Consider the following 10,906-nt stretch of genomic DNA (forward strand, 5'->3'; position numbering starts at 1 on the left):
TATATTTGCATTATATCAAAGCAGAATTTTTGCATGCCCGATCTTCGGTGCAAATGAAGGCTGTCCGAATTAATTCACAAGCTTTTTTGCTTAGTACAAACCGATACCTCGAAACAAACATTCTATCCTCAATATGTAGCGCACGTGTCTTATCATTTGAACCATTCCCATATACCTTCACGAAATTCCAGAAATACTAAAGGTCTTCATATTATTTTACCACGACGTACGGAGAGGAGTATTGGAAATTATGCGAAAAGACACCGGGACGTGTTAATGTAGTTTGTCGTGTAAAAATAGAGAACTATTCCAATCACAGAGCACACCCTTTTTGAGTTATGCCCACAAAGTGTTGCAAGAAGACATTGTTTTCGGCTACAATCACCAAAGTTGCAATGGCATTCTGCTGTTCTGTTCTCAACTAACTCTATTGCTGAATCAGATCGCAGCACCATGATATAATTACTGGTACAATTCTTCAGTAATTCTGTGAGAACATTCTCCTACCATAAATTTACGTGTTTGAACAATTGAAAAAACATGAGAATGGACCGTGAGGGTTCGCAGAAATGTTCCCGTATTAGAATCGTTTATGACCCATATCGGTACGGTGGTATTGTCATGATCACGCCAGCGTCCACTGACACCATTTATCACTTTACTGCCTGTAAATAAAATACAAAAGTGTCGTTCCTTGTGCGTGAGTAGCACAATCGCAGCTGATCCTTTCATTAGAACCCACTAAGCCACACTTTCTCTTTTCTGCCATGGTGCCACCCCCCCCAAGAGATGTCAATTTCACCCTTGAATTTCTCCCTTTCAGTTTCCTAGAAAGCATAGGGACGTACACGAGACGAACAGGCGAAGTTTTGAAGTAGTCCTGAGCTTTGAGTAAAATTTCATACGCGATGTTATTATTCTTTATTTGTTTACATATTTATTACACCTCATTGGTGATAATAATGATGTACTAAATAATAGTTCAGTTCTTCCACTTAATAAGTCATGTCAGAGATGGCTGTCCTGAAAATTAACCAGGTGTAAGCACTGCATGACGTTGGCCATTCATTAAAGAAAATTGTGTGCAGAAGAAAGAAAATGCAGGTGTTAATCGCACAGTCGCCGCCAAAAGTTTACGCGGCCGAGGTTTTGCGAATAAGTTCATTTTCAACGCAGCTACGCCCGCAGCCAGTAAAACTATGCAATGCCTTTGTTTTGTTTACTCTAGACCAGTATACGCTGTAAATAAGAATACCATGATGCGTGCCTAAGGCGTAGAAATATAAATATTTTTTCACCTTTCGGGGTATGAAAGCTTTTGACGCTGACAATACGTTCTGAAGGCGAGGTTGTTTTTTAGCTTATTCGTGATGACAAGCGCCGAGCTCTTGATGAAGGAATATTGGAGCGTAGAATTGTAAAACCTTTGCAAGCTCAGGCGACTTCACGACGCAAACCTAGCGATAGAAGCTCAAGATCAGGAATAAACATTTACTGTAGAACCATCACTTTATGATGTCCGGGCCTAAGCCTCCCGTGAGGGGACGTCGAGGGCTAGCCTCGCCGCCGCCTCACGGCGTGCTGGGTCACCCAGGTTTGGTCGTCGAGGGTGGAGCTTCGCAGAGCCTCACGCAACCTCGACGAGGGGGTCGAGGTGTTAATGTGTGTGTACTGTGCTGGGCACTCCCGCAGCATATGCGGAAGCGTAGCCGGCTGACTGCCACAGCACCTGCAGTTGAGGGTACTGTAAACTTCAGGGAACATAACGTGGAGGCGGGCGGGTGAAGGGTACGTATTTGTTTGTAGCAGACGCAGGGTGGTAGCCTGCGCCCAGCTGAATTTGGGGTGAGGTGGGGGGAAAGATCGGCACAGCATGCGTTTTGTTTATTAACACTGATGATAAATGAATAGTCAGAGTAAATGAATGTTACTGTCCGATTCTGGACAGACTCGAGTGTAATGCATACGTTCTATATCACTGAAGGTTCCATACCAATTCGATACTGCGCATTCCTATTCGAATTTTGGCCTGTCTTATGCCTACCAAGTATTTAGCAATAAAAATAGGTAGGCAATTGCTTCTTGGGATGTAGCCGAGGCCATGGTAGATGTGATTAGTAATTTATTTATTTATTTATTTATTATTACCCTCAGGGCCAGAGGCATTAAAGAGGGGAGTGGGTTACAGCAAATGAACATAAAAACAATAATAAAAAAGCAGTTAGAACGTTCAAGTACAAAGGCTTCTGATTATACAGTTTTAGATAGGGTTAAATTGTCGTAAGAAATTGGTAGCAAAGTACGATAGTAAAACGGTAAATACGAAATGCACTTAGGTTACAAACATATAGTAGGAAAAATGCTTCGATTATACAATGTTAGCTAAAGCCGCTCGAAACCTTTGGTTATCGTGAATGGATATGATTTCAGCGGGAAGGTGGTTCCATTCCGTGGATGACCGAAGGAAAAATGATTGCAAAAAAGTTTTGTGTGACATGATTCGAGACCAACCTTAAAACGATGATCGATTCGAGGCGATATGTATTGTGGCTGAAAAATGAAATCATTGCGGAGTGTTGAGTGATGGTATAGCTTGTGAAAAAGAACTAGGCATGCGATTTTGCGACGAGAAGAAAGCAGACTGAGCGAAAGGTTAGTTTTCGCGGCAGATACACTTGCAGTTCTATTGTAATTACGTAAGATGAAACGAACTGAATTATTTTCAACGAGTTCTGATGAACTAATTGGTTTATCAGTGGCAGGATCCCGAACAGCACATGCATAATATTGTCACAGTGCGTAAGGTGGAAAGAAGAAGACATGGTTGGTGCCCTGGGAGACGACAAAGAAGATTCTGGGTTTTCGCTTCTCTGCGTAGCCATTAAAACCCGTCTGTAAAACCAGTACGTTTCTTCCTTCCCGTAACATTATTGGTGGACGTGCGGGGTACTCACTTGCGCAAGACGGAGCTCCGGAGCGGACGTAACCTGGCTGCCATGTCATCCGAAGGGGAGTCTTCAACCGCGGCCCCGTCGACGCCACCGACGGTCATCCTAACCCAGCCCCGCGACCCTGGCATGTTTTCTGGGATTGACAACGTTGACGTCGATGACTGGTTGGCAAATTACGAACGGGTCTGCGCCAGCAACAGGTGGGATAACACGCTTATGCTGGCCAACGTAATATACTACCTCAAAAAAAAACGGCACGAGTCTGGTTCGAGACACATGAAGAAGAGATTACCAGTTGGGAGCAATGCAAACAGAAGCTTCGTGATTTGTTCGGCAAGCCCGTCGGCCGCCAACGTGCTGCTCAGAAGGACCTTGGGACCCGTGCACAGACGTCCACTGAATCTTACGTGGCGTACATCCAGGACGTTTTGGCTCTTTGCCGCAAGGTGGATAAGAACATGACAGAGGCAGACAAGGTCAGTCACGTTTTAAAAGGCATAGCGGACGACGCGTTTAACCTTCTCGTGTATAAGAACATCAACACAGTCAATGAGATCATTAACGAATGTCGCCGCTTTGAAGAAGCGAAAAGTCGCCGCATAGTTCAGCAGTTCACGCGCCTACCCAACACCGCTGCTTCATCGACGTGTGAAGACCTTTGTCTTCCGCGTGAGCCCACTCCCTCCGAGAACGTCGTACGTATAGTCCGGCGAGAAATTGAAGCAGCGTCTCCTGCCACACAAGTGACGCAGTGCTTTGACGATTCCCGGCCGCTCGTGTCCCTCATACAATCGGTCGTTCGCCAAGAACTTTCCAATGTGGGTCTGCAATCCATCTGCTCCGCCAACCGTCCTGACTTCGCTTCGTCTGCGGCCTCTGCCCCTGTTTACCGGAACCAGAGCGGTCCTTACCCGAGCTATCGCAACCCGGCCGAATGGCGCACACATGATGACCGACCCATCTGCTTCTATTGTGGACGTGTGGGCCACATCTCTCGCCATTGCCGAAGTTCCTGGCCGGCCCTCTCTCGACCAAGCTTTCCCGCCTACCGCCGCTCCCCACTGAATCCTCGCCCGCCTGCGCCCCCAACCGAGTTCGACGATGCACCTGACAACGCCCGAGTCACTGCGACTAACCGCTCATCGTCACCGCACAGTAGCCGCTCCCGTTCACCCCAGCTGCGTCGTTCCCCGTCCCCTGCTTACCGTCGCCGCTCTCCGACGGGAAACTGACTGGAGCAGCTCCGGGAGGTGACGCTGCTCTAGAACCCCGGCCTGAAATTCCTCTGTTGACCCTGCCTACTGATCGGAACCTTTTGGACGTGGATGTGGATGGTTTGCCTGTTACAGCACTCATCGACACTGGAGCGCAAGTTTCCATCATGAGTGCTGACCTTCGAACGCGCCTGAAGAAAGTCCTTACTCCTGCTCCGACTCGACTGCTACAGGTCGCCGACGGTGGAACTCCGGCTGTGCTCGGAATGTGTGCTGCACGTGTCAGTGTCGCCGGACGCCACACGTCCGTTTTGTTTAGTGTGCTCGAACGCTGCCCCCACGATGTGATCCTCGGCCTCGACTTTTTGACCACCCATTCTGCTCTGATTGACTGTTCAGCCGGTGTTGTCCAACTTGACCTACCCCTTTCCATTGACCTTCCTGCTCAAGCCCCAACTCAGCTTTGTTCTGCGGATTTTATTCGTCTTCTTCCCCAAGCAGCAACCTGCATCACCGTTTTCGCCTCTCCACCTGTTCCAGACGGAGACTATGTCCTCACTCCCGCGACTTCAGTCCTGCTTTCCCACAATGTCTCCTTCCCACACACCGTCATTTCTGTAGCGGCCAATCAGACCTGTCTTCCCATCCTCAATTTCGGCCAGTGCCCTCAGGTACTTCCTCGAGGGATGTCACTTGCCACGTTGTCACCGTCCCACGAGTGCTATATTTCAGCACTATCTCTTGCTACATCTTCGACCAGTGCTCGTTCTGCGCCTTCTGCATCTGCCCCGGCCGACGACATTGCCAAGATGATTGCGCCGGACCTCGACCCCCAATCCGCCGCAGAGCTCCATGACCTCCTCGAGTCCTTCGCCGACATTTTCGACCTGAACGATCGCTCTTTGGGTCAAACTACGGTTGTGAAGCATCGTATAAATACCGGCGATGCGGCACCTGTTCGCCGACGCCCATACCGGGTGTCGCCCTCTGAGCGATAAGTTATCCAGAGCGAAGTTGACAAAATGCTTGCCAAAGGGATTATTGAACACTCTTCCAGTCCGTGGGCTTCCCCTGTTGTGCTCGTCAAAAAGAAGGACAACAGCTGGCGATTCTGCGTGGACTATCGTCATCTAAACCAGATCACCAAGAAAGATGTATACCCGCTTCCACGGATCGACGATGCTCTGGACTGTCTTCACGTTGCCACTTATTTTTCATCAATAGACCTTCGCTCCGGATATTGGCAAATTGCCGTGGATGAAATGGACCGTGAGAAGACCGCATTCGTTACACCTGACGGCCTCTATCAGTTTAGGGTAATGCCTTTCGGCTTGTGCAATGCCCCGGCGACCTTTGAACGTATGATGGACATGCTCTTGCGTGGATTGAAATGGTCCATCTGCTTGTGTTACTTGGATGACGTCATCGTATTCTCTCCAACTTTTGCGGCCCATCTTGAACGACTTTCATCTGTGCTTTCCGTTTTTCGCGCCGCTGGCCTGCAGCTCAACTCGTCCAAGTGCCATTTCGGTCACCGCCAAATAACCATGCTCGGACATCTCGTCGATTCGTCAGGCATTCGCCCCGATCCCGCTAAAGTTCGTGCAGTGCAGAATTTCCCTGTACCGACCTCTGCCAAAGATGTTCGCAGCTTTATCGGTCTTTGTTCTTACTTCCGCCGGTTTGTGCAAAATTTCGCGCATGTTGCTCGTCCCCTGACTGACCTCCTCAAGAAAGATGTTCCTTTCTGCTGGGGCTCTGAACAAGCGACTTCTTTCTCGCGCCTCATCACGCTACTCACCACACCACCTGTTCTCGCCCATTTTGACGCTTCTGCTCCGACAGAAATTCGCACTGACGCCAGTGGATACGGCATCGGCGCAATTTTAGCCCAACGCCAACGTGGGCACAACCGCGTTATCGCCTACGCCAGCCGCCTCCTCTCCCCGTCTGAGCGCAATTATTCGATTACTGAGCGGGAATGTCTCGCCCTCGTTTGGGCTGTGGGCAAGTTCCGACCTTACATATATGGTCGACCATTTACGGTTATAACCGATCACCACGCCCTTTGTTGGCTTTCTTCCCTCAAGGATCCCACCGGACGCCTCGGTCGCTGGGCCCTACGCCTTCAGGAATACACATACACTGTAGTCTACAAGTCGGGTCGTTTACATCAGGACGCCGACTGCCTGTCTCGTCACCCCGTCGACGCACCGAACGATTTAGTGGATGCCGCACCGATCTGCGTCCTCTCGCTTTCCGCCTTGAAAGACATAGGGGCTGAACAGCGACGCGATGAATCGTTACGGCAGCTTATCGAACGCCTGCTCTCTGACCCGTCTGACCCATCCCTTCACATGTTCGTACTACAAAATGACACCCTGTATCGCCGCAACATGCACCCAGACGGGCCCGAGCTGCTAATCGTCATTCCGTCTCATCTTCAGCAGACTGTACTCCAGCAACTGCACGACGTTCCCACTGCTGGACACCTTGGCGTCTCTCGGACCTATGACCGAATTCGGCGACGATTTTTCTGGCCCCGTCTCAACCGCTCCGTCCGTCGCTATGTCGCCGCGTGTGAGTCGTGTCAACGCCGAAAACGACCTGCTGTACATCCCGCTGGTCTGCTGCAGCCTCTGGATATACCGACCGACCCTTTTTTTCGCGTTGGCGTTGATCTTCTCGGACCATTCCCTATATCAAACGACGGAAATAAGTGGATTGCCGTCGCTACGGACTATAATACCCGCTATGCCATTACAAGAGCCCTTCCCACCAGTTGCGCTACAGACGTCGCTGACTTCTTGCTTCACGACGTTATCTTACACCACGGCGCACCTCGTCAACTTCTCACCGATCGCGGGCGATACTTTCTTGCCAAAGTCATCGACGACTTACTTCGATCCTGTGCTACTAAACACAAGCTTACTACAGCCTACCATCCTCAAACTAACGGTCTTACTGAACGCCTGAACCGGACAATAACTGACATGCTCGCGATGTATGTTTCCTCCGATCATCGCGACTGGGACACTGCTTTACCATTTGTCACGTTTGCGTACAATTCCTCGCGCCACGACACAGCTGGTTATTCGCCCTTTTACCTTCTATATGGCCGTGAACCGACCTTGCCTTTCGAGACTCTTCTTTCGACCACACTCGACTCGCCGACGGAGTACGCTCGTGATGTTATAACCGCAGCGACCCAGGCACGCCAGATTGCCCGTCTTCGTCTCTCTGCTTCCCAAACACGTCAGAAGTGCCGTTACGATCAGTGCCACCGCGATGTCGAATACGAACCAGGTGATCTTGTGCTAGTTTGGTCTCCATCTCGACGTGTCGGCCTTTCGGAGAAACTCCTTTCGCGATACTACGGCCCTTATCGCATCCTCCGCCAGGTGACGCCTGTCACATATGAAGTGTCTCCTCTGGATGCTACCGTGCCTTCACCTCTATCTGACGTCGTCCACGTCAGCCGCCTCAAACCGTTCCTTTCTGGAACCAGTGAGTCGCACCAGTAAGGTGCTTCTTCTGACGGGGGTAATGTCACAGTGCGTAAGGTGGAAAGAAGAAGACATGGTTGGTGCCCTGGGAGACGACAAAGAAGATTCTGGGTTTTCGCTTCTCTGCGTAGCCATTAAAACCCGTCTGTAAAACCAGTACGTTTCTTCCTTCCCGTAACATTATTCTAGTTTCGGACGTATAAGGGTAGTAAAAAGAAGCATTTTTAGGGATGAAGGGGGAGTGGAAAAGTTACGGTGCAGGTAGCCAAGCATGCGGTTAGCATTGCTAATTACGTAGTCGGTATGAACATTCCAAGATAAGTCAGCAGAGATATGCACACCTAGGTATTTGTAAGAGTTAACTATTTCCAAGGGAACGTTATTTAGATAATATGTATGCATGCTGTTAGTTAGTCGGGATACACGCATCACTTTACATTTGTCAACGTTTAGTTCCATTAACCAATTTTTGCACCAATTAGCTGCAGTAGTTAGATCAGACTGCAGGTGGTTAGGATCTTCTGTATTAGTTATTTCACGAAAGATAACACAATCATCAGCAAATAAGTGAATGTTAGATGATAGAGAGGAAGGGAGGTCGTTAATACAAATGAGAAACAAAAGAGGCCCAAGCACTGAACCTTGCGGTACACCCGAAGTTACGCTTCAGAGTGGTGAGTTATGGCCGTTTGCGGTTACAAATTGAGTGCGATTAGATAGGAAGCATTCAATCCACTTCAGGATGTTAGTGTCAAGGTTCAGCTGACTTAGTTTATAAATTAAAAGTTTATGAAAGACCTTATCAAATGCTTTAGCGAAGTCTAAAAAAAATGCAATCAGCAAATTATGAATGATCGAGAATACGATGTAATTTATGCGTAAAGATTGCAAGCTGAGTTTCAGACGAAAATGTTTTTCTAAATACATGCTGAGCTGGTGTGAAAAATGCATTTGATTCAAGGAAGTTAACAAGATGTTTGAAAATTATATGTTCGAGCAACTTACAGCAAGTACTTGAGAGTGAGATGGGACGATAATTGGCTGTTAGATATTTGTTACCTGACTTATGCAGTGGAACCACCTTCCCAATTTTCCATTGGCTAGGTTGAGCAGACGTATCCAGTGATTGCTGAAAAAGTTTGGTTAGGATAACAGAACTAACGGCGTTAGTATTTTTGAGAAATTTAGCGTTAATAGAGTCGTAACCAGGCGATGAGTTTTGATTTAGAGAATCAATTAGTTTTGTAACGCCTGCAGTTTCAACTCTCACTGGAGGCATAGCTACGTAATCGTACTGGCGAGTAGGAGGTAGGCGGTCACTGCAGGAAATGGAAAAAAATTTTGCACAAATGTGTCGTTAAGAGTGGCAGCGCACTGTTCGTTGGGTACATGGTTGCCCAATGGGTCTTCCAGAGTTATGTGATCATTGCGCAAGGGCTTGATTACACTCCAAAACTTTTTAACGTTAGTCTTTAACATAGATGGAAGCACGTTAGATAGAAAATTAGATTTAGCGTTCTTTAGGGCTGTTACGTACGTGTCGAATGCGGACTTATAAGCAGACAAACGTGTGTCAGTTGGCGACTGTTTTGTAGAACGGTATAGGCGTTTTTTGCGGTTACGTAGGCGTTTTAGATGGGCATTGAACCAAGGAGCATCAGAATTGGAGGTGGTGATGCGAGATGGGATGTACTTTTCAGTTAGTTCCTGAACTTTAGCGGCGAACATGTCCCAATTAAGCTGAAGCGGACGATTTTCGAAATCCGACAAGAAAGTGTCTAGAAATACAGTTAATTCGTTATTTATGGCGGTAAAGTTTCCTTTCTTGTAAATATGTATAGTTTTTCTGAGTTTACTTGCTTTAGCTGTAGAAAGGTTAATTGAAAATGCAAGTAGGCAGTGATCGCTTAAACCAGGTAAGTGTGTAATCTCCGAAATTGTGTCGGGGTGGGATGGCAAAACTAGGTCAAGGGTATTTGCGGCGTTAGAAGATACACGTGTAGGTTGAGTTACTAGCTGTGACAATGAAAAAAACTGAGCACAAGTCTAGAAATTCCTTAGCTTGGGCTGAAAAGGGAGCGAGTGAAGATGATTGATCGTTCCAGCGATTCATATGACATGACTGATGGATGGACGGGTTTCCTTGCTGAGTAGGCATAGAAATGCTTACTCATTTAAAAGTGTAATAGGAAATCGACGAAGCTTTTCATTTATAAGTTCTCTTTTCCATTGACCCATTGCGTCAATGAATAATATGTCCAATATCACAATTGCTTGGCATTACTCTTACGGACATTTATAGCTTAAGAACATTGTGGATGAATACCAAGCACCCCTTGTCAGTATCCTTCACTCACCTCCGAAAATCTGTTCCAGCGTTCCTTTTTGGCCAATGCCCTCCAAATCTCAGGTGTAACGTACCAAGCGCCATAAAACAGAAGACACTCTCCACCAGGCTTCAGTAGCTTGGCCATGTTTCTCCATGCAGTGGGCTGGTCTTTCACGCGGTTAAGGCTGTTGAAGCAGTAGAGGCGATCGAAAGGTCCGTACAGGCCGAGGAACTCGGAGACGTCTGCTGTTATGTCCAGCTGCTCGTACGCTAGCTTTGGGTGAGAACTGTGCTCCCGGGCGTAGGAAACCATGTTTGCGCACACGTCCACCCCTACAATTCTCTCTACATTGTCTGGAACGTTGGGCAGAAGGACCTTCATGGTCACTTGACCACAGCCAGAGCCCACGTCGAGGAATTGCCGTGGACCACATGGACTCACGCTGTCTTGCCCGATGTGGCTGTCTAGCGCATTGTCGAACGTCAAGTTGTAATAATTTAACAACTTAGTTATAAAGGGAAAACAACACGTGACGTTCTCCGAGTACGCATCAGCGTCGTACTCAGGTTTGTTGGGATGGGTCAGTGCTTCGTCAGTCATTGTAATCGACTCACAGTGATAGTGCTGCGCGTGGCTTTTACTTTTGGTTCAGAGATGTGCCTGAAAAAGCGAAAAAAAAATATGGCAACATGTTTCGTTCTCTTAATCGCTCTCACTCCCTTGGTTAAAAGTGAACGGCAACGATATTTCCAACCGCTTAAAAAGCCTAGTTCGAGATGATATAGATAGAGAAAAGCCCTCTTGGTATAATAGACGTTTGAAGTACTAGCGCGAACGTCACGAAAAGCTCACAAATCATGCAGTGTTGCCAGGTCCGACGAGGCGGCGTAGCCAAAAGCTAGAGA

General features: G+C 47.9%; 1 protein-coding gene across 1 annotated transcript in view; it reads right to left on the bottom strand.

Annotated features, from left to right (window-relative positions):
* The window catches only part of LOC119463661 (juvenile hormone acid O-methyltransferase), a 64,012-nt gene extending 53,411 nt beyond the window's left edge, over positions 1-10,601 (bottom strand). The window contains exon 1 of the mRNA XM_037724484.2: positions 10,029-10,601. Within this exon, the coding sequence (XP_037580412.2) occupies positions 10,029-10,601 (573 nt within the window). The remainder of the gene's footprint in view (positions 1-10,028) is intronic.
* Positions 10,602-10,906: the final 305 nt, after the last annotated feature.

The sequence above is a fragment of the Dermacentor silvarum genome, chromosome 9, assembly GCF_013339745.2.
Source record: "Dermacentor silvarum isolate Dsil-2018 chromosome 9, BIME_Dsil_1.4, whole genome shotgun sequence".
In the NCBI taxonomy this organism is placed as follows: Eukaryota; Metazoa; Arthropoda; class Arachnida; order Ixodida; family Ixodidae; genus Dermacentor; species Dermacentor silvarum.